At 46.6% G+C, this 25,106-nt stretch overlaps 1 protein-coding gene across 1 annotated transcript in view; it reads right to left on the bottom strand.

The window, feature by feature from the left end:
* The window catches only part of LOC137420765 (neogenin), a 594,601-nt gene that overhangs the window by 203,705 nt on the left and 365,790 nt on the right, over nt 1–25,106 (bottom strand). The window contains exon 8 of the mRNA XM_078772332.1: nt 11,870–12,023. Coding sequence (XP_078628458.1) covers nt 11,870–12,023 — 154 coding nt within the window. The remainder of the gene's footprint in view (nt 1–11,869; nt 12,024–25,106) is intronic.

The raw sequence follows: 25,106 nt of genomic DNA, 5'->3' as shown, positions 1-25,106 counted from the left end.
GGAGAATGCAAGTTGTTTTCTAGTGATTGCCTCATCACATACAAGGGTTACAAGGGTTGAGATGATGGGCAGAAAGGTTGAATGGCAGATAGGATAAACTTGTGAAGAAGAGAAAGTGGTTAGAAGAAATCCCAGAAAAGGTTATATTCAGAGCAGTTGTTATGATACACCAATGTTGACAGGAGAGAGCAGATTTTAGGCCAATCCATGGGACTGACGGGATGACCTCGTGGTACGCACACTCGCCTCTAAGCTGTCTGGCCTGGGTTTGAATCTCGGCCCCACCTATAAACCGTCATCCCTATCGCCAGCAAGCAAGCTATCGCCAGCAACATGGCCAAATTCATACTTCCTGCCCTAAGTAGCAGATTGCATCAGTGGTAAAGCTTCACCCTCACCCTCAGCCAATGATGCTACACTGCAACTTTGTGATGAATACGAATGAAGGCCAAATCATTTGGCTTTACCAAATTGGCATAAATGTCTGCGTCTTGGGATTTCTCGAATAACTTTCAACTAGCCGCACATTTTTGTCAACACAAAGACAGAATAGCATAGAAGAGCTGAAGAGGAGCAGTGCAAGTTGGAGGAATAGTTTGACATGGCAATGTCTAGTAATTAATGGTTGCCATTTGGGGAGATGCATGTGGTAAAAGAAACACAATGAGTATGTCCAGTCGTTTCACAGAATGGCTTAGCTGCTGGAAAATGTACGTACAGTACGTACAATACGTACACCGCTGGTCAAAAGTTTTAGAACACCTCAATTTTTCCAGTTTTTATTGAAATGTCTTGTCGTGAAAATCAAGCTCAGACACGACTTGACCTCTGGGTAGGTTTAATATCATTTAGATCTGAAGTACATCCTGTAAAAATACATTCATGCAACAGGCATTAAAATCAGAGTATTTCATGAGCAATGGTCGATTCAATATGGCAATGGTCCAATAGAGAGGACAGTCAGCGCAGCATTTAGGGGCGAACATACCATTCAAACTACAGGACTATGTCACAGTGAGTTCCGCTGGAGTGTCCGTGCGCCCCGGTTGTCCCGGGTCTTATAGACGCCCCTTTTGAAGCGAGCACACCCTGGGTTCACCTTGGTATAATTTCACTACATTCTCCCCGCCGATAGAACTATACTGCCGCTCGGCAGGTTGCAAGCAAGCATCAGCAATAATCGAATGGGTCACGTCAATCCACGTCAGTCGGTCCACCCATAGCGGTCGGGGCGGCGAACTTCCCTGCCAGTTCGTGTTCGGAATCTACCGGGCACGGCGTCCCCAAGCCCGGAGTCCCCCGCGTCGGAATAGCCGCCGGAGGTGGGAGTCGGAGGGGGCGCCCCAGCGCCTTCGGGCACGGGAGTGGGGAACGACGGAAGTAACGGTGGTAGTTCCATAGGGGAAGCTTCGGTAGAGTCCATAGACTCGTAGACGGGTTCGTCGATATCCCTGTCGTCGTCCCCACATGGGGCGAGATGGCGTACGGAGACAGTAGACTCGCGGCCATCCGCCGTTAACACGCGAGCATGCTCGGGATTAGCCTGGAGGACCTGCACCTTGTCAACAAGAGGGTCGTACTTGCTAGCGCGAACTGCTCGTTTGAGATAGGCGGACCCCGGTTCAGCGAGCCAGCTGGGTAAAGATTGGATACTGCCGGAGCTTCTAGGGTGGTGGAACAGTCATTCGTGAGGAGTCTGGTTGGTGGCAGTACATAGGATCGCGTACGCTTCCTTTTCGACAGACGAATGCCTCCGCTCGGCGGAGGTGAGAGTCCGCGAGAAGAAAGCCACAGGGCGGCCCCCTTGGGAGAGAGTCGCCGCTATCGCATGATCTGAGGCATCACTCTCCAAAACGAAAGAGGCACTCTCGTCAATCGTCGCGACAGCGGCGCCAGCGATGTCGACTTTAAGGCCCTCGAAGGCCGCCAGGGCGGCCGGGCCCATGGGGAAAGTGTCGCAGGCCATGAGGGGGCGGAGCTTCGTGGAGAAATTTTGCACCCACTTTGAATAGTGGGCGAACAGCCCTAGAGCGCGTTTCAGCGAAGCCCGATCGCTAGGCGGAGCCATATCGAGTAAAGGGCGCAGACGCTCCTTATCCGGAGAGACGGAGCCATGGGTCACGGTGTACCCCAAAAGGTCTACCGTGCGTAGAGAGTATCGACACTTAGCCGCATTCATGGTTAGGCGATATTTCCGCGCGACCTCGAGGAAGCGTTTCAGATTAGCGTCGTGATGCTCCTGGTCATACCCACAAACCATAAGATTGTCCAGATAGACAAAGACATCGGTCAAATTCTCCTTCGCAACGAGGTCATCCATAGCCCTCTGAAAACAAGCGACTCCGTTAGTTACCCCAAAGGGGAGTCGCGTGAACTGGTACAACCGCTGACCCGATTCAAAGGCTGTAAAGACACGATCAGCCCTAGAGATGGGGACTTGATGATACGCACTACGCAGATCGAGAGTGCTATAAACGGAATACAGGGCCACCTGGCGTACCAGGGCGTCCATCCCCGGTAAGGGGTAGGCATCCAGCTGTGTAAAACGATTAATCGTCTGTGAATAGTCGATTACCATGCGCCGGCGGTGGGCCTCACTCCGCACCACTAAGACTTGGGCCCGCCACAGTGACCTACTGTGTTCTATAATACCGTCCTTTAAGAGCAGGGCCATTTCTTCCGCAATGAATTGCGCGTCCGCGCAAGAGTAGCGCCGCGATTTGACGGCTACAGGGGTTACAATCAGTGGTCAGGTTGGGGAACAGTGAGAGAGGCTCCATGTCCATTTGAGCGAGGGCGCACACAGCGAGCGTGTCCGGCCCACCGAAGTCTATTTCCAAACGTCCATGCCGCTTAAGGAAATCAAGTCCTAACAGAACGTCAGCGCATAAAGCAGGTAATACCATGAGATACACGTCCGGGAACATGCGTCCCTTTATCACAAGTTTCAATCGACACGCCCCTTTTGTGCTCAACCGAAGTCCCTGAGAGGCCATGGAGATCCGGTGGGTTGTCCCGAGAACCGGCCACCCATGTTGATGCACGAGTCGCTGATCGATAAAACTATCCGTGGACCCCGTGTCAATCAAAGCTTGTGCAAAAACGCCCACGACCGTGAGCGGAATGATGGCCTGCGCAAGGCCGGCAGACCTGGCAGGTATTGTACCGGCCGGGCGAGAAGATCGCGCCTCGCGGGTGGATCCCACGCCGGCTGCAATCCTTCGGGCAGCGTCGGCATGTTGGGCCTCAGCAGGAGCATTGAAGTCAGTTGGCTCATCAGCAGATTCATTTGCTAGAGTGGGTGTGTGTAGGTTGTAAGAGCCGCCGCCAGATGGCGCTCGAGTCACGTGAGAAAGATCTCTGCCGTCTGCAGATTCATATGCCAAAGTGGGTGCATGTAATTCGTAAGAGCCGCCGCCAGATGGCGCTCGAGTCACGTGAGAAAGACCTCTGCCGTCTGCAGATTCATATGCCAAAGTGGGTGCATGTAATTCGTAAGAGCCGCCGTCAGATGGCGCTCGAGTCACGTGAGAAGGATCTCTGCCGTCTGCAGATTCATATGCCAAAGTGGGTGCATGTAATTCGTAAGAGCCGCCGTCAGATGGGGCTCGAGTCACGTGCTGCGTTTGCCGCACATCGAGAGGAGTTTCCAAAGCAGGAGCATGTCGCTTGTTTGAAGTAGGCGTTCGAACGCCAGTCAAGGTCTGTCGCGCTGCGGCCGGTCGCGTTCGCGCCATTTGTTTCGGCGGCCCGGTGTATCTCACCAAGGTCGGGCGTGCAGCCAGAGGCCCGCGAGAAGGAGAGCGGCTCATCAAAGCCGAGTGAGGCGCCCCGTCCGGCGCTCGATCCGTTGGCTCCGCGATGAGCCCATTCAAGGTCGCGCGGGGACATGTGCCCCGAGCGGCCTTCCTGCAGACCTTTGCAAAATGGCCCTTGGTGGAGCACAGGTGGCATGTAGCCTCCCGGGCCGGGCATTCAGAGCGAGGGTGCTGCCGATTCCCGCAAAAATAACATTTTGCATACCGGTCAGGCCGTGGCCGGGCAGTGGTGGCAGCAGTGAGGCCGGAAGCGGAGTCCGCTTCAGGAGCTCCCGGAGACTCGGCCGTGGTGGTCGGGTCCTCCTCCGTATCCTCGGTGGTAGCCCTCTCCGGTCGCGCGAGTTGCGAGGTCCCCGCCACGACTCGTGGGTGATCATATGCGGTGGATTGTTCTCGGGCATCTGTATATACGCGTGCCAGTCGTAGTGCCTCCGTAAATGTCAGATCCGCGACCTCCAGGAGTCGGAGCCGCAAGACTCCAGAATTAATTCCGGAGATGAATGAATCTCGGAGCAAGTCGTCCTGCACTTGCTCGTGGGTCCGGACGTCCTGCACGCAGTCCGCCAACAGGTAGCGCAACTCCTGCGTGAAGCGATCGATCGATTCAGATGGTTGTTGTCGCCGCTGGGAGAGTTGATGCCGGCCGTGCACAGCGCTCCGTGTCTTTACGTATAGGCGCTTCAGCTCGGCCAGAGCCGTAGCGTACGTCTCAAATTGAGAAATGTTCCGGAAAACGGTGTGATAGACCTTCGACTGTAACACGGACAGCTTCATCGCAGCGGTGGGCTCTGTTTCGTGAGCAGCAAAGTAATTCTCCAGCGTTTTGAGCCAGTGTGTGAACTCCGATGCTGATCCCTCAGCTTGAGAGTCGGCTCCGAGAATCGGTACCACGATCATCTTGTGGTCAGCCATTCCGGCGATCTAAATGATATTAAATGTCGTGAAAATCAAGCTCAGACACGACTTGACCTCTGGGTAGGTTTAATATCATTTAGATCTGAAGTACATCCTGTAAAAATACATTCATGCAACAGGCATTAAAATCAGAGTATTTCATGAGCAATGGTCGATTCAATATGGCAATGGTCCAATAGAGAGGACAGTCAGCGCAGCATTTAGGGGCGTACATACCATTCAAACTACAGGACTATGTCACAGTGAGTTCCGCTGGAGTGTCCGTGCGCCCCAGTTGTCCCGGGTCTTATAGACGCCCCTTTTGAAGCGAGCACACCCTGGGTTCACCTTGGTATAATTTCACTACATGTCTCAATGTACTCTGAAATTAAGCATAGAACAAATGAACAATTGGAGATAAAAAAGAAATCATAGAATCATTTTGTTTAACAAGATTTAATTTAGATTTTTGACTCATCAAAGTAGCCACTATTTGCAGATGTAACCGCCGAACACACTCGTGGCATTCTTTCTACAATGGAAATCAAATATTGTTCAGGAAGTTCTTCCCAACACTGTTGCAGAAGTTCCCACAAATGTGTTGCACTTGTAGGTTGCTTTGCTTTCACCCTTCTGTCCAGTTCATCCAAAACCAGCTCGATGGGGTTTTAAGTCTGGAGACTGTGCTGGCCATTCCATGATTTGAAGCCTACCGTCTTGTTCTTTTCCTCGAAGGTAGTTTTGAAATAGCCTGGAGGTGTGTTTAGGGTCATTATATTTCTGTAGGATTAACCCCTGACCAACTAGGCGTATACCAGAGGGTATTGCATGGCGCTGCAAAATGCTGTGGTCGCCCTTTTGGTTCAGGGTGCCAGTCACTCTGTGCAAGTCGCCGACTCTGGATCCAGCAAAAGAGCCCAAGACCATCACGCTTCCTCCTCCATGTTTGACAGTTGGTGTCACGCACTGAGGGACCATCCTTTCGCCTACTCGACGGCGTACAAAAACCCTGCGTTATGAACCAAAGATTTCAAATTTTGATTCATCGGTCCATAAGACCTTCTTCCAGTCTTCATTAGAACACTGGCGGTGCTTCATGGCCCAGGCAAGCCTCTTTTTCTTATTTTTCCATCTTAGCAATGGCTTTCTTACTGCCCCTCGACCTGTCAAACCTGCAGCTCGAAGTCTTCTCTTCACAGTTGAAACTGAGACTTGCTTACTTCGACCAGTGTTAAGTTGTGCTTGAAGCTGTTGTCCTGTGAGCCGCCTATCACGCAAGCTGTTGACTCTCAGAAACTTGTCTTCTGATTCTGTTGTGGCTTTGGGTCTGCCAGACCTCTTCCTGTCAGAGTTTCCTCCAGTTTCCAATATACTACTTCCTGCAGTGCAAATAATGCTTCAGAGGGTGTAATAACAGTCTGTTCCAATACTGCTTTTATACAGACAGGGGGGTTTGTAATCAAGTAATCAGCAGAGGTTTGGACACCTGTAGGAATTGTTTGCATCAACTTTCAAGGCTTAATTTACTTGCATTGCTGCAGAACAGCTGTAAGTTGTTAACCCATTACTTGTTCCCTGAAGAAGGCCTTTTTTACAATATAACTGTGCAATTTACATTATTTTCCCGTTTTTGCTAACCTAAACTTCTTTTTTTAATCTCGAGCAGTTTACTGCTTACCTTTGTACCATTTCAGGTTATTCACTGGACTTGAATTGCTTAAATTTCAATAAAAACTGGAAAATTTGAGGTGTTCTAAAACTTTTGACTGGTAGTGTACATGTACGTACAATATGTACAGTGCCTTCAGAAATTATTCATATCCCTTGACTTTTTTCACATTTTGTTTAAAATGTATTAAATTAACATTTTTTTGTCATTTATCCACACATAACACTCCATGATGTCAAAGCGCAATTTTTAAAAGAAACTTTTACAAAATAATGAAAAAATAAAATACAGAAATATCTAATTTACATAAGTGTTCAACCCCCTGAGTCAATACTTCATAGAAGCACTTTTGGCAATAATTACATATTCGAGTCTTCTTTGGGTATGTCCATCAGCTTTGCACATCTGGATTTCTTCAGTTTCTCCCATTGTTCTTTGCAGATTTGCTCAAACTCTGTCAAGTTGGATGGGGAGGGTCGGTGAACAGCAGTCTTCAAGATTTTCCATAGATTCCCAATGGAATTAATGTCTGGGCTTTGGCTGGGCCACCCAAGGACTTTCACCTTCTTGTTCTGAAGCCATTCCAGTGTTGCTTTGGCTGTATGCTTGGGGTCATTGTTCTGTTAGAATGTAAATCTTCATAGCAATCGAAGGTCTTTTGCACTCTGAAGCAGCTTCTCCTCAAGGATTTGCCTGTATTTGGCTCCATTCATCATTCCTTCTATCCTTACAGGTCTCCCAGTCCCTGCTGCTGAAAAGCATCCCCATAGCATGATGCTGACAACCATGGTTAGGAGGGAGGGGGGAGGGGAAGGGGGGAGGGGACCCGGCAGAAGTACCCGGCATTGCCGGGCGGGGGAGGGGAGGGGAGGAGGAAGGGGAGGGGAACGGGGGGAGAGGGGAGGGGAGGGTGGGGAGGGGAGAAGAGTGGGGGATGGGGAGGGTGAGGGATGGGAGGGGGAGGGGGAGGGGGGAGGGGGGAGGGGGGAGGGGGAGGGGGGAGGGGGAGGGGGGAGGGGGGAGGGGGGAGGGGGGAGGGGGAAGGGGGAGGGGGGAGGGGAGGAGGGAGGGGAGGAGGGAGGGGAGGAGGGAGTGGGGAGGGGAGGTGGGGAGGGGAGGTGGGGAGGGGAGGGGGGAGGGGGGGAAGGGGGGGAAGGGAGGGGGGAGTGGAGGGGGGAAGGGGGAGGGGGGAGGGGGGAGGGGGGAGGGGAGGGGGGAGAGGGGAGGGGGGGATGGGGAGGGTGAGGGATGGGAGGGTGAGGGATGGAAGGGGGAGAGGGAGGGGGAGGGGGAGGGGGAGGGGGAAGGGGTGGGAGGGGGTAGGAGGAGGGGGAGGGGTGAGGGTGAGTGGGAGGGGGAGGGGGGGACACGGCAGAAGTACCCGGCATTGCCGGGCGGGGGAGCGGAGGAGAAGGGAGGGGGGAGGGGAGGGGAGGGGAACGGGGGGGGAGGGGAGAAGAGGGGGGAGGGGAGAAGGGTGGGGGAGGGGAGAAGGGTGGTGGAGGGGAGGGGGAAAAGGGAGGGGGAGGAGGTAAGGTGGAGGAGGTAGGGTGGAGGGGGGAAGGGAGGAGGAGGGGGGAGGGGGGAGGGGAAGGGGGAGGGGGGAGGAGGAAGGGGAGGGGGGAGGGGGGAGGGGGAAAGAGAGGGGGAGGGGGGAGGGGGAAAGGGAGGGGGAGGGGGAAAGGGAGGGGGAGGGGGAAAAGGGAGGGGGAGGGGAGGGGGAAAAGGGAGGGGGAGGGGGAAAAGGGAGGGGGAGGGGGAAAAGGGAGGGGGAGGGGGAAAAGGGAGGGGGAGGGGGAAAATGGAGGGGGAGGGAGAAAATGGAGGGGGAGGGGGAAATGGAGGGGAGGGGGAAAATGGAGGGGAGGGGGAAAATGGAGGCGGAGGGGAGAAGGGGAGGGGGAGGGGGAGGGGAGAAGGGGAGGGGAGAAGGGGAGGGGTAGGGTGGAGGGGTAGGGTGGAGGGGTAGGGTGGAGGGGGAAGTGAGGGGGGGACGGAGGGGGGAGGGCGAAGGGGGAGGGAAGGGGATGGCCAGTCAACAATGATGTTGCAGTTCTCATGGTCGGAGAGCAGCACAACAATCGGACATAGTCCTGCATATTCGCAACAGCACGAAGCGGATTTTGGAGACTCACCGATCCTGTGACGTCCTCCAGTACTGGCGTTGCCGGGCGGGGGAAGGGAGACCCGTACATTCCCAACCCGTACATTCGCCCTCTCGACTCAAGCTCACTCGGACAAAGGCCTCGCACAAATTACACCGTGAAGGCCCAATGGTCATGTCTATGCCACAAATCACGGGCGCACTGAATTGAAAATATATAGAACGCTCATACTCCGTGAAAAGTGAAGCCGCCGTGTCGCCATCTTGGTCAGCACGACTCGACCAACTCGCTTCGCGGATCTCGTTTTGTGCGGCAATAAACTGCTCCAATCGGTTGCGGAAGGGTTGTGGAAAGACGTTTCACAGCTGTTTCAAAGACATTTAATTCATATCGCACAAAATCGATACAAAACACGATCGCATAAAAGGTGAAAAAACGTGTGACGTGTGACGGGATGGAACATCACGTGATCGCTCTGAGCGAATCAGTCTGGCGGCGGGAATGGAACATCACGTGATCGCTCTGAGCGAATCAGCGAGCTGCTCTGGAACCGGCTGAGATTAGCGGGTACTTCGCTGAAATGCGCTGAGGTAAATATGAATAAAAAATATGGATCGTCAAATATTTTGAGTTCGGCCATGTTCGTCCCAGGCTCAATGGCCATGTCTATGCCAAATATCAAGCACGTAAGCCTCTCCGTTTAGGAGTCTATCGGTAACATTACACACACACACACACACACACACAAACTGTGTTTTATATATATATAGATTATGTGTAGATCAGTGACAAAAAAAATCTCAATTTAATCCATGTTAGATTTAGGCTGTAACACAACAAGATGTGACAAAAGTCAAGGGGTGTGAATACTTTCTGAAGGTACTGTATGTTAATAAACACCAAGCCAGCCTAATATGGTGCATATTAAAGTCTCTACCGATTAGGAAAAGAGAACTGGTGGGAGAGGAGAGCAGAATGTCAATGTCTGTGGAGAGACTCATTTGGAGATATCGGATTTGGTGGTTGGTAGACCACACAAAGCAATAATTAGTTGTTACAGAGAGGTACAGAAATCCAAATGTAATCCATAGGATTGGGGGAAAACAGTGAGGGATAGAATTTATGGGGAAGGTATGCATGAACTTACACAACAACATCACCATAAGTGTGGGAATCAGGCCTATTCGAGTGAAGGAGACAATAACCAGGAAGACTCAAAAAGTCCAGGACATCCTACAAATTAAATGTTTCCATGAAATGTAAAATATCTGTTTATCTGCTCTGTGCCAGTTTGTATGGACAGATCCATTCAGTTAGAGTACAGACCTTTGATGATGGTGGACCAGAGGGGTAGAGAGGGGGGAGCACATACAGGAGAACACTTGTAGGAGTGATCAGGAACAGAATGTGAATGGATGCATGAGAAGGGGCAGGGTGAGAAGGGAGATGGTGACAAGCGATGGTGTGAGAGGGACGGAGTGAGAATGGATTGAGTGAAAAGGGACAGAGTGAGCAGGGATGGTGTGAGAAGGGAAGTGTGAGAAGGGATGGTTGAGAAGGGACCGAGTGAGCAGGGATGGTTGAGAAGGGACCGAGTGAGCAGGGACGGTGTGAGCAGAGACAACGTGAGAAGGGATGAGTGAGAATGGACGGAGTGTGCAGGGATAGAGTGAGCAAGAACTGGGTGTGAAGGAACTGGATGAGAAGAGATGGGTGAGAAAGATGGGTTCAGGGATGGGGTGAGAAGAGATGGGGTGAGAATGAAAAAAATCTGGTCCTCACATCTGGCCTGGTCACATTTGTGTAAACCCAGATCAGTAATGTGGGATTGACCCTTGCATCCATCAGAGTTTAAGCAAGGTTTAGTTGAGTGTGTGCAGTTGTCAAAGACTGTATGTGTGAGTCGGGATAGTTGTGACATGACTGATTGGGTCAGGAGGAAGGAGACTGTAAGAAGTGTTGCAATGGTTAGAGCATCCGCTCCGGGTCTGGGAGGTCGACATTTCAAACCCCAGCCGAATCATACCAAAGACTTTAAACATGGTATGTGCTGCTTACTTGCTTAATGCTCGGCATTTAAAAGGATAGAGCTCAGACAAACAAGCATATGTGGGCAATAATATCACATGCTTTGATGGGCTTAATGGCCTCATCTTGTGCCCAAGCTCCTTGTAAGGGAACATGTTATTAAGTGTTGGAGGAGGTGAAAAGATAAGAGGACAACAGACAATAAGTGTATGATAGAAGACCTGTTTTCCCCTTACATGTTAAAGAGAGACATGTGGAGCATGAAGTTTAGGGTTGTTATTAAGAGCACTAGAAAAGACGTGTTAGCAAGTAAAAGAAAGAATAGAACAGGGTAACTGGAGAGTGAAGTTGAAGACAGGAGGTAGAGCGGAGTATGTGGCAGAGTGCAGTTTATATGAACTAGAACAATGAGGAACATCAAGTAAATATTTACACAAAATACTGAAAATACAACTTTTGACAGTTATAGTTACAGGAAACAACAAAAAAAGGCACATCACTTGGAGTACAAGTCACACGTCGAACGACAAAGAAATGGAACCGGAAGTCAATATATTGTCATCTCATTTCAATCATTACTTATTGGTATGTAGGCCTAGACAACTTGTTGTGTGTACAAACTACATTCTAAGATAGCAAGCAGTGTAACCTGATGATCTGGTGATTCCAGGCTGGAAAGCTCAGAGATGAGTGGGCAAACCTCTAAGTCTAAGCGATCCTGCCAACCTACGTATATAAAAGTGTACTGACAGGGAAGTGGGAGCAGCTGGACATCATGTGAATACAACAAGCAATATTGTTTTTGAACGGATAGAGGTAATAGAGGAGAAGAAAAGAAACATTGTGAACAGGAAGTTAAAAGGTTGGATGAGAAAGGGGTTTATTGGGAGTAGAAAATTAACATGAGTAAAGATGTCGGATGGCATGAGGTGGTGATGCACCACCTGCTTGATTTTATACAATGCATTTAAAAAAAATTCTCTTTGAAAGTAAAAGAGGAAACCTTTCCTCTTTCTGTATTTCTGTTTTCCATAAATTCATGTTGATCACCTTGCAATGCACATATGTCCTCAAACTCTTATTTTGAATCTGTCCTACAGTCCTGTGTACCTGTACCAATAAATACGTGTCTTTTATGAAATTTGGACCAGGTGGAGTCATCTATATTTTGGGGACCTAAAATGAATGGCAAACTCTCGCTAGAAGGATGAGCAAACAATTCTGACTGCCCATCACTTTGTCACAGCTGCTGAATTAATTGGTTCCCAGATTTCCCAACTATTACTGAAGGTGTCATAGTCAAACCCCTTGAATGGACCACTTTGAAGACCTCAAATGTGATATCCCATCCAAACCTGGTGCTTCCATGCCGGCTGTAGTAGATTACGTAGTGCACAATGGATCCATAGGAGTCTGTGGGAGCACGCCAGTGGAGCTGGACCTGCCGGGTGAGGATAAGCTCCGTTCCAAGCCCGCGTGGGGGTGACGCACGCAGGCCCAATGGTGCCACTGTGATGCCACACCACACAGGAATCAAGGGTCAGTGCAGTAACCACAAAAGCAATGTTGAATTCGTATTCACAAAATGCTTGCTCCAGTTCACTGTCATGCATGTGACAGTGCAGCAGTTTGGAGCATTGGAACCATTCACCTTAGTGAAGCACTCTATCAGAAACGATCAGATATGTTTGAGATACGTCCTTCCTTCAAGTTAATTGAGATGTGGCTAAAATGTCAGTTTGTTATGATTGACATTATTTAGCATTTAAGTATACACTACTTATATATCATCATAGTAATTAAAAACTAGAGCTTCCAGGGAAGCAGAACTCAACTGAACTGACTGGACAACTTTAAAGTAGGTCAGTTGTCTGTACTAGATTTGACTTAAATGAAAAGCCAACAACCTTGTGTAATAATTTTAAGGTCCTTGTATCCTTATACTTGTCCTTGTTTTACAATTGATACAATGTTACACTTTGCAACAATGTTGCAGAAATATAGTTGTGTACTTGTGTGGTAAGAGTCTCACACACCAAGTTTGATCAAAATCCATAAATATTTGTGGACGTTAAAGTCTTAACGTCGTTTCGGAGCTGAAAACAACATGGCGGCCTATGGTGGCCATTTTGTGACGCATCGGGTTGGAATGCAATAGCAACCTACCTTGTCTGGTAAGGGTTGAACATTCTAAGTTTGATCAAAATCTGTTAATATTCGTGGACGCTGGAGTGTTAACGTCGTTTTCATGACCAAAAACAAAATGGTCGCCTAAGTCCGCCATTTTTCAACGGATCGGGCTGAAATGTAATACCAACCTGGTCCTTGGGGTACGGATGCTGCATGTCAAGTTTGATCAGAATCGGTTGATATTTGTGGACGCTGGAGTGTTAACGTCGAAAAGTTAACGGATGACAGATGACAGACGACGACGATGACAGACGACGGACGCCGGAGGGTTCAGTACGTGATGAACTCAACTGGATGGTAGTCCAGTTGCCGGCCAGTTGAGTTAAAAATCATCATTGAATGCGTACCATAAACATATACAATTCCAAAGACTTATGGTCTTTATGGAAAAGTTTCATTTTTTAAGCTAATCTAGCATGAATAATGGCAAAACTGAACAGATTTCAGAAAGTGAATAATATTCCAGAATTGGGCATCCATTAAGGGAAGGGGGTGGTCAAATTCCATCTGGGTAAAGGAGGAGAAAAAAAGCAGAAATGCTGCCCATTATGGATGTAAGAAGCGGATAACACGGTACGATTGAAGAGAGACACTTTAGTCTCAAATTGACCACAATTTCACACGAGGATCCACATCCATCTCTCTATTTCATTACTGCCTTGTCAGAAGCAATATGGAGCCAGTTCTGTCCTAGCTTGCATGAAGAAATGCAGAGCAAGCTGCAGGATGCGGAATGACAGGATTTATATGTGGAACCAGGGTGGTTCCGTGTGAGCTCACTCGTTTGAAGGAAATTGAGGTGCCAACACACTCTTTGGATTGAGTGACAAGACAGCTCAGGGTAGATCACTCACCTTTGATCTGTCGAATCTGGGCTAAATTCCTTGCCCGACTATAAACTAGCTGTCATCTTGGTTATTCACATGTATGATGTCAGCATGTCAAAGAGTACAGATGTGTAGTTAAGTTAATCTTTGCTTGTGCATGTTAAAGGTCCCTCAGTGTTTTTTGAGAGGAATAGGCCATTGTGTTCCACTACTGCATTATGAAACTCCAAATTGCTCTTTCATGATTCTCTCGACAAGGTCTGATGCAGTTGATCTGAATCATATCATAATATCTCAGACTAATGTCCAACTTACGGTGAGTGTGCACTTCCCAATGAAAGACTTTGCCAACTCCAAAATCCCATCGAGTTGAGCTCCATTATATTCAATTCAACAAAGGATTGCTTTTAACAATTGACACCATGTAAGTGATTAAAACCATGAGGATAAAATCTGCTTGCATATAAGCAGGCAAGGGTGTCAAATATATTGCAACATTGCAGATTGGGGGAAGGGAATGCAGCGCCTGACCATTGCCCATGGAAGACTTCAAACTCAAGAGGGCCACAGGGAATAAAACATCATACAGAAGCACAGAAAAGAGAAGCACAGAAAAGAGAAGGTAAGATAAAAGAAGTTGAGAAGATAAAAAGGGAGAAATCGAATAAAGAGAGACTTTTATGTCCTTTTATTACAAAAGTATTAAAAAAACAATAAATGATGATTCAAAGAAAACAATCACAACAGTTGCACAAACATTTACATGATAAATAAGCAAACTATAAGCAAATAAACAAGCAAGTATTAAGGAAAACAACTACATAGTAAATACCAACTGACCCTCACCTATTTTGTAAAATGCATCTCTCACACACAACTGCTTCTCAAAGAGTTGTACATCAGAACAACAAAATTCCAGCTTCACTCTTGAAACACAGAGAGCTTTAAACATTTCCAAACCATCTGTACTATACGAATCATTGGGTATCTTTGATTTCCTGGTCTTATACGTAGTGTGTTCAAAAAGTATCCGACCTTTATTTTTCGTGCGTAAAAAAAAAAGAAGCTAGGGAGGCGTTGATTGGTGCACGTATGTAGGCGATCCTAATGCGCACGTGTGAATTTTTTCCCACCTGCAGAAGCTGTCATTCGACGGCAGACCGCCGATGAGTGAGGAAATGTAAGTGAGCGCCGTCGGATTTTCGTTTTTGACAAAATGACGGAAAAACTTGAACAGCGCTACTGCATCAAATTTTGTGTAACTTTGTGTAACAACTTTTTTTGGCCTCGGGGATGTTGGATGCTTCCATTGTGATGACTGCAACTTGGTTTCTGGGTCGTACCCATAAACCCAGGACTCATCGCCAGTGATCACTGTGTTGAGGAAGCTGGGATCGCTGTTCACAGTCTCCAGCATGTCCTGTGCGATCTCCAAACGGAGTTGCTTCTGCTCAATCGTTAACAGCTTTGGTACGAACTTCGCTGAGATTCTCCTGAAGCCCAAATCCTCCTTCATAATGGAATGAACGGTGTTGAATCTTGCGGATCGTTTCCACTTGGGAATCGCCAAGCTTTACACAAAATTTGATGCAGTAGCGTTGTTCAAGTTTTTCCGTCATTTTGTCAAAAACGAAAATCCGACGGTGCTCACTTACATTTCCTCACTCATCGGCGGTCTGCCGTCGAATGACAGCTTCTGCAGGTGGGAAAAAATTCACGCGTGCGCATTAGGATCACCTACATACATGCACCAATCAACGCCTCCCTAGCTTCTTCTTTTTTACGCACGAAAAATAAAGGTCGGATACTTTTTGAACACAGTAGTATATCGCCAACTTGGCTTGCACAAGAAAGAAATGAATTAAAATGGTTGTTGAGGAATTGAACCGCCCACGAGGGCCAAAAATAAAGGCAGGAAAATCAAAAACAAAGAAAAACCGTGCAAGTAACATTTTAAAGAAAACAAATAAAGGAGTTAACCGGTCACAGCGTACATACGCATGGGGCAAGGTTTCAGTTTGTCCACAAAATGGGCATTGCTCACTTATCGCTTGCAAGAAGCTGTGAATTCGGGAATTTGTGGGTAGGATCCAATGAGTAATTCTCCATTGAAGATCCCCAGCACGTTTCGGCACAGGCTGTTTATAGTACCACCCCCAAATAGGGTAAAGGGGAGGGGTATTCGGCAAGACTGCAGGCCATCTACAGGGTACGGGGGAGGACAACGAAGGAAAAAGGATTTTTAAGCATTGCACATACAGGGGTCTTTCGATTGCTCCCAGAAAAGGAAAGAGAGCAGCCAAAACTAATCGCTTCCAAACTGAGAGAATCAGATAGACAAAGATTGAGGAAGGGTGGAGAAGATTCAGAGGTGGGTACGGGAGGGTTGCTTGCCCAGCCATTTGAGGCACAGTAGTTGCTAAGCACAATTTTCAAAAAGCTGCCAACTCTGCGACACGATCTAATGCCAACTGTCGAAGCCAGAGCGGTAGCACTGATCCATCTGTCATTGGTGGCGTTTCTCAAGTGACACACTTTTGTTACTGAGGCATTTATAAACTTTTGAATGAAGGTGCTTTCATTCACCCACTCACCAAATACAGAGTTGTGAAATAATGGTTCGTTGAAGGACATGGATCGAACACAAGTTGAGGGGTCACGGAGACAGATAAAGGCTTGCCACACATTCAGTAGCCTTTGGTGAAAGGCATGTACCATCGATACGTCTATCTTGGTCGAGTCCATCAGGAACAGCTCCTGTGCAAGGTCCAACTTCCCCACTTGACGCAAGATGCAGCTGGTAAGCTGTCTACAGGCCAAACATGGTTCAAACAAGAAGCGCCATGTTGTTCGTAGGCAGAAAGCCATGATGCTGCACTTGATATTAACCAACCCTTGGCCACCCTCTGCAGTTGGTAAGTTTAGAATCTCTGGTCTCAGCCAATGCTTTCCGCACCAGAAGAAATGGGTGGTGAATTTTTGTATGTCCTCCACCAGAGTTTTGGGCGGCTGCAGGGAAAGAACCTTGTACCATAACTTAGTGGTGACCAGACCGTTGATGACTAGTACACTACCTCGGTAGGACAGTTTGCAGAGCAATTTCTTAAATTTCAGTAACAGTACTTCAATGTGTGCCATCAAGCCTTCCCAGTTATGCCTCACAAAATTCCCAGGGCCAAGGAACACTCCTAGAAACTTAATCCCATCTCTTCTCCACAAAAGATTGGCAGGGAGAGGAGGAGGGAGAGGAAATAGGGGGCAGGTCGGGGGTAGGTAGAGGGTTGAAGCCACAGCACTTCTGTTTTTGTCCAATTTATCTTGGCCGATGATGCCCTGCTGAAGAGATCCATTGCACTAATCATCAAATCAACGTCTTCTGACTGTCTGATGCAGACACAGATGTCATCTGCATAAGCAATGCTTTTTAAGGGGTGGGTTCCAAAAGTAACACCAGACAAGGACTTCCAAAAGGTAATTAAGAGGGGCTCAAGGGATAAAGCATACAAAATTCCTGACAGAGGGCAGCCCTGCCTTACCCCTCTCCCAACACAAAAGGGGGGGTACAAGTTCATTGTTTATCTTTAAGATAGCCGATATGTTTGAACAACATAATTGTATATGGGATAGAAAGAGAGGTCCAAACCCAAAACATTTCAGCACTTCAAAAAGATATGTATAAGAAACACAGTCAAAAGCTTTCTCCTGGTCGAGGAAGATCAAGCCACAACTTTCATCATTAGTCTCACAGATTTCAATGACATCTCGGACAACAAAGATATTATCCTGAATATTGCGACCAGGAACACAATAAGTCTGATCCATTGTATAATGTCTCCTAGTAGGGGTGAGAGACGCAAGGCCAAAGCCTTTGAGAAAATTTTATAGTCCATACACAATAAGGACACTGGCCTCCACTGTGATATGAGCAATAAATTTCCTTTTTTCGGAAGCAAAGTAAGCACGGCTCTCCTGCAGCTCAGTGTAAGTTCACCCTTCTTCAAGCTCTCCAGGAAAACCAGAAGCAAATCAGGTCCAATCAAGTCCCAAAATTTCTCGAAGAACTCCACTGGCAGACCATCGAGGCCAGGTGATTTCCCTCTGTCCAGGCTTTTAAGGGTAACAGAAAGTTCCTCAAGCGTGAGCGGTGACTCCAGATCCGTTATTTCCTTTGGCGTTAGTGTACCGACACCATCAAACTAGTTCGGAACAAGTTCTGCATCGACATGTTGCCTGGTAAAGTGTAGAAAAGAAGAGTCTTGCATCCTTCTTAATTTCTACAGGGTTGGTCGTGATTGAATTATCAGGACGTTTCAAAGCAGTAATTTGGGAATAAGGGAATTTTGTTTCAAAATCAAAGAAAAACCAGGTCGGAGAATCCAGGAGGTAAAGGTGCTGGAAGCATGGTCTCGTTAGCGCTCCTTGGGTTTGATTAGAAATTATATTATTAAGAAGAGACTTCTTCTCACATAGTCTTAGTTTATTTTGGGGGGTAGGATGGGTTTTTTTATTTGTTTGAATCAGGAGACTCTCCTTCTCCAGCTCCACTTTCATTCTGCGTTCTACCTGTGTGTTTAGAAAACAAAACTGCTGACAAACTTCTAATTTGGACCTTTGTGTTGTCCCACCACAATCGCTGGTCCTTAAAACTGGATTTGAAGCCTCTCAGATTGGATCACACCCTCTCAAAGGCATTCCTAAAGGAGGGGTTATCTAATATGGAAATGCTTAGTTTCCAAAAAGAGTGGCGATTTGGAGATAACCCGACATGGTAACTCATGGTAATGAGGTGATGGTAGGAGAAACCAGACGGGGAAATTTCAGTGGTGGGGGAGAGGTTGGCAAATGGCAAATTTATATAAAATCTATCAAGTCTGGCAAGGGCCACTTGATTATTGACAACCTTACACCAGGTAAATTGATGGGTGCCTGTATTTTATATCCGCCAGATATCTTGAAAACCAAAATCTCTTATTATTTTAGATAACAGTCTGGCTGGTCCGGGGTGAGGTTCTGCGCCATCCCGATCGCACTCAGGTTGCAGGGTGCAATTAAAATCACCTCTTATTATAATGCACTTCTGCAAGTCTAACTGCATCATGTGGAGGCGTAACCTGTCATTGACTGGTCGGATATTTCCAAAAGTTGCCAATCAATGAATCCATGGCGTTTCTTTGTGAAAGTCGGCAACATATCTTTTTCTTTGTGTTTTTGTATGCTGAATCCAAAAAACAATGTTGCCAAGCTGAATTTTGAAGATAACATGCCGAAAATGACAAAATTCAAAATGGCCACCAATTCACACGAAAAAGCTTATATTTCAGCTACTAAACAATGTAGAAAGTTGATTTTGGTAGCTATACCCACATTTTTGGGGACAATAAATTTGTAGTAGTAGTGTTATGTATTTTCTTTTCCAGACGGTCATGGATGGCTACAACATGGAGCAAGATACAAGCCTGAAAAGAAAACAGACTTCTTCCACACAAGCCACTGCATGCCTTATATGTCAAGTCTGAAAATAAAGATGTATTTCATGCTGGAACAGAAAAAGGATTGCAAACTTTAGAACTTGCGGCACAAAACCATAGGAAAGTAAAAGATGCGAAAAATCTGGATGCAATTGACCGTATTGAAGAATACATTCAATCAGATGAAGAACATCCAGTTGTGTGGAACAGAAATTGCTATGCTGAGTTCATATCAAATGAACTGATGCTTCAAACTCAAGATCAAGAGAGAACAATTGTTGTTGCTGGTGGTTTCTCTGATGAGGAAGGGGTCATAAGCTCAAATCAAGGTCTCAATTTGACCAATCTCACAGCCAACCATGAAGAAGGGGATACTAGACTCATTTTGCATGCCATTCACATGAGCAAAGAGATGGCTATGGACAACATTGTTCTTGTTTCAAGGGATGTTGATGTTCTTATAATTCTGTTGGCTCATCTACATTAAATTTCCTGCATGTGCAAAGTGTGGTTTGTGGCTGGGACAGCGAGAAAACCAAAATACATACCCCTGCGTGAAGTGATTGATAAGCTGCCTAAAGGATCAGAGAAAGCCATTCTTCAATTCCATGCTTTAAACGGCACAGACACTACTTCATTTGTATATGGCCATTCCAAAAAAAACAGCCTGGGAAATCTTTAAGCATCACTTTGACCTTCTTTTGAATGTTGGATTGGGTGAACTGACAAGTGATGCTATGAAACAAGCAAGTGTTTCATGTGCAAGATTTACAAGGTTGCAGTGGATTCACTTGGAGGCCCGCCATATGCTCTTTGCTCGCACTGACAGTCCAGAAAAGTTGCCACCAACAAGTGATGCCTTCAGTTTCCATATGCAGAGTGCACTTTCAGGTGATGGTGTGGCGACAGGCAAATATTGTCATACAGAGACTACCCAAACCAGAAGATATGGGATGGCAAATTGACCAGAATGATCTTGTACCCATCCTTATGTCTTTGGAGCCAATTCCCCAAGCTTGTTTGGAAATTATGCATTGCCAATGCAAAACTGGCTGCAGAAATCTCTGGTGCAAGTGCAGGAAAGCAAAACTTCCTTGTACTGGACTATGCACCTGTGCTGATGTTAACCAAGACCTCACATGCATAAACCAAACTTAAATCTGAAGACTTGCATAAACGTCTTGAATTGCATATGTACAGTAAAATAACTACACAACTATTGAATGAAATGTGAAAAGTTATCATCATGGCCAGATTTTTTGGCAGAATAAAAGTGGATGTATTACCACAAGAATTAATCTTTTGATGGCTTACAAGTTCTGATATATTAGAAATCATACCTGTTTGACCATGGTGGCCATCTTGAAATCCAAGATGGTGGACATAATAAGAATTTATTTTGGCTTAATCAACTTTGTTCTCCCCAAAAATGTGGGTATACCACCAATATCAACTTTCTACATTGTTTAGTAGCTGAAATATAAGCTGTTTAGTGTGAATTGGCGGCCATTTTGAATTTGGTCATTTTGGGCATGTTAACTTCAAAATTCAGCTTGGCAACGTTGTTTTTTGGATTCAGCATACAAAAACACAAAGAAAAAGATATGTTGCCGACTTTCTCAAAGAAACGCCTGCGGGTTTACAATTATGAGAATACCAACCAGTCTATCATAGAAGGTTCGTCAGTCTGTGCCCTTTGAAGGGGCGTAGACATTTATTAAAGTAAAATTTATAGTCCGTGGGCTGAGTAGGGTTTACATGCACCCCCCCCCCCCCCCCCCCCACAACTCTCATTCCCTCATAGTTTGACCTCTGGTGACCTCATTAGTGACCTCATTTGCATATAACACATATCATTGTAAAGAGTGTCCCAGGACAAACATTTTGAGGGGTCATATGCAACCATAGGATGACTAGGTAAAAAGTTATGGCCATTTGAATTTCGCCTACCCCTAATTTTTGGAAATCACTGACACAGGGGGGGGGGTAACATCAAAATATGCGTGGGAGGTACCTTGGGAATGAGTTTTTTTTTCTGTTAACATGGTTTTTCCTAACCCCTAGGGTGGGGGGTACATGGACATACCCGGGAAGTTAAGTTGTGGGGGGGGGGGGGGTGCATGTAAACCCTACTCAGCCCACGGACTATTATGTCTCCATCAACAAAATCCAGTGAAGCTAAGTGACCTGGGATTATTTCCTGAAATGAGAGTTGGAGCAGGCAAAAATGGGGATTCATTAGAAAGGCAACTCCTGCTGTACGAGAGGTTGAATCGCTAAAGTAACCGGCCTTTTTCATAGCCGGATTCCAGATAGCATGAGACGATGGAGTAGAGTGGGTTTCTTGTAAGAAAGCCACATCTAGTTTCCGTTGCCTTACAAGGTTGACCACTTGGAGCATCCTAGATTGGCTCGCACCACCATTTATATTGTGGCTACCAAAAATAGTCATAGAGATGTAAAAGAGGTAAGGAAAGGGAAATATGTGTATTATCCTTTTAGTTCGTTTTTTGCCTTAACAATGTGTTTATTAAGCCTACTGCATTGGGATTCTGTGAAATTGTGGTCACTAGGTCGGCGAATAATACACCTTGCCGTTTCAATAAGCCCATGTAGATCAGAAAAATGATCTTTTATTTCAATATAACTTTTTCTAAAAGTCTGGTTCAGAAACTTGAGTATTTGCGATGGTAAGACGTTGGAATCACCATGTGGGGAATTCCTCAATGTCATAGGATTCCTCCTCAGACATGTCAGAAGCACTATCTGGGACACCTGGCTCTTGAGACACCAGAATACTCTGTGGTGTGCAGGTGTCATCCTGCCCTGTTTCTGTAGGAACAGGTTGAGGGAGAGGTTCCACCAGAACCCTGGGTAATGTGGGGAGGAGGGGCGATTCTGCAACCTGTTGCACAATTTGAGGTTCTTCCTCGGGACAATCATTGTGCTCAGGTACATTTTCTAAATTGGCCGGTACGACTATTTGATTTGAAAGATCGCCGTCAGGTGCGTTGGAACACTGAGGGGTCGAAATTTGCTCTTTTTGCCCCCCAGTCGAGTCTCGACCTGACTTGTCATAATCCGCACAAGGATTTAACGTAGTTTGCTCTCCAACCTCATCTTGAGGTCATGCAACTCCTCCACATTAAGCTGAGGGTCCATATCGGCAGCAGGCAGAGGATCTGCACTCACATTTAGCAATACTTCATATCGATTAGTCATCGATGTTTGATCAGGTGGTACTGAGTCCAATGCATCGGAGTCTAACACCATCTTCTTTTCCTTACGGGGTGGAGGGACATTCCGAGGTGTTTTCCTCTTTCTCAAAGAGGAGACGAGTGTAAAACCGTCCCAAACGTTTTCTTTTTCAGAGGGTTTTGATGTCGATGGTACGTTTTCTGTCACAGTATCAGGGGGTGTTGTCTGCTCGGCTATTGCGGGGGCAATTTGTGGACAAAACCGTTTTAGATGCCCAAAGTTCCCACAGCCGAAACATTTTAACGGTTCCGTGGACGCATATACCTGGTACTCGTGATTATCCACACGAAATGTAAATACCGCGTTGAGCACCTTCTCCACATTGGATGCAGGAAACACAATGTACGCCTGCCGCCGGAAGGACATGATGTGTTTAGCCTGCTCGTTGCGACACCCCGAAGATAACATCATGATCTCCGACACCACTGTACCATACCGAGATATCATCGTGATCTCCAACACCACTGTACCATACCGAGATAACATCGTGATCTCCAACACCACTGTACCATACCGAGAAAGCTCTTTTAAAATTCAATCATTTTTCAGGAATGGGGGACAATTTGATATCAAGACTTTCACGACTGGGGTGTCCAGTGGGGAGACCAGGACAAAATGTCCATTCTCGGTAGACAAACCGGTCGCCACAATTTCATGCACAAGCTGCTCTTCAGCCACGAATATAACCACACGTTTGTTCATCTGTGAAGCTGCACGGATTTTCTCGCGCCCGATTATGTTGCCCACCGCAATAACGATGTCTTCCACGGTGACCTCGTTAAAAGGAACGCAAACCACGCCATGTTTCCGCGTCAAGCCCTCAAACTCAAAGGCAGCGTAACGGGCACGTACCGACATTACGATCAGAAAACCCTCGGCCGAAGCTGAGATGGATTTGGGGAGGGTGGACAGTTTTCTGTACCAATGGACAGTTTTCTGTACCAATCGGGGGAAAAAAGGGAAAAGCGCTACTCGGCATACACCAGCACGAGCGAAACTATCGCGAGGAAACACACCTCTCAATGAGGAAAAGGATGAGAAACCACGACAGTCGACAACCCGTCAGAGTGCCGATGGACTCACCCCTCGATCTCACCGAAAGGCGTGGGCTCTCTCCCTCTCTGTATCTCAGGGGAAGAAACGAAAGTGGAAAAAAAATAAAAATAGAGATAGCAACACAAGCGAGGAATGCAATGGAGGCGGGGAGTGGGGTGAGGGGAACGCGTGGGGTGAGGGGAACGCGTGGGGTGAGGGGAACGCATGGGGTGAGGGGAACGTGTGGGGTGAGGGGAACGAGTGGGGTGAGGGGAACGCGTGGGGTGAGGGGGAGGGAACGGTCGGAAAAAAAGGGAAGACCGAGCGGGGGGAGCGGGCGTGGAACTGGGAGGTGGGGGAGGAAAATGGGAAGGGAGGACGAGGGTTGTAGTACCGGGTTTGATTAAAATGGAGTGGTGGGGGAGACAGAGAATACACAATGTGAAAATAAACAAAAATGGAAAGGAAAAGGTGAGAACAACGACCAAAAAAAGGGGGTAGGGGTAGAAAGATTGAAAGTCGGAGCAGCTCGCACATGCACAGCCGCCATCTTGCCACACCCATCACACGAACGACCAGCAGGGGGCGAAAGAGAGAGAGGACAGAGAGATGGAATGTGGAGATACAGAATAGAGGGAGAGAGATTGATAGAATATATACACACAGATTTGTGTGTGTGTGTGTGTGTGTGTGTGTATATATATATATATATATATATATACATTTTAATTTTTTTTATTATTATTTTTTATTATTATTTTTTTTTTGGACGGAAAATAAACGCACAGTAAGCCATAAAGAATAAAATTCTTTGTTAAAATACTGATGTTTCAGAAGAACACTATCTTTCATCAACAGAGGTGACAAAAAACATGGAATGTGCAGCTGTGATTGAATTGGTTGTACTTGTATTACATCCGATGGGAACGACTAGGCTTTTCAGCAGACCAATTTTACCCCAAATTTGGGAAGAAAGGAGGAGTATGGGGCAGGACTGTGAACTACTTACAAGGTGCAGGGGTGAACAAGGAAGGAAAAAGAGCTTTTTAAACATAGTAGATACAAGGTTTTTTGGTTGGAAAAGGAAAGAGTGGCCGATATTTATTGATTCTAAGCTGGCAGAAACAAATAAATGAGGATTGGAGGAAGGGGAAAAGGCTTGGCTCAGAAGGAGGTGCAGGTTGATTCCACCAAGTTTGGGAAGTACAGTAAGTACCAAGCACTGCCTTTGAAAACCGATCTATTTTGTGACAGGACCTAATGCCAGTCGCTGAGGCAAGAGCAGGAACATTTAGCGACATGTCATTAGCGTTACTTTTAAGGTGGCACACTGAAGTTATTCATGTGTTGACATTTTTTTTGGATAAAGATTCTATTGTTATCAAAGTCTTCAAAGAGTGCATTATTTATAAAAAAAAGCATCTCATTAAAGAGCATGGACTGCTCATACGTAGTAAGGTCACGAAGACAGGTGAAGGCTTGCCAAGCATTTAACAGGCTTTGGTGAAAGGAAGGCAGTGAAGAAAAAAATCGACCTTTTTTGGAATCTTTTTTTGAAAATGTCATTGGAATCGTTGATGCAAGCATGTCGTCAGCATAAGCAATGGTCTTGTAGTATGGTTTGAACCTCCAACAGTAATGCCAGACAAAGACGTACGAAAAGTGTTCAAGGGATTGGGCGTTTTGGGCACCTGAAAGTGGACAGCCCTGCCTTACCCTCTTTCAATACAAAAATAGGGCACAAGTTCATTGTTGAAATTGACCAGGACAGATATGTTCAAATAACATTAATGTATGCATGATTTTAAAAAAGG

The sequence above is a fragment of the Myxine glutinosa genome, chromosome 2, assembly GCF_964187855.1.
Source record: "Myxine glutinosa chromosome 2, kmMyxGlut1.1, whole genome shotgun sequence".
Taxonomy (NCBI): domain Eukaryota; kingdom Metazoa; phylum Chordata; class Myxini; order Myxiniformes; family Myxinidae; genus Myxine; species Myxine glutinosa.
The sequence above is the reverse complement of the archived record's forward strand: the minus strand, read 5'-3'. Positions and strand labels throughout refer to the sequence as shown.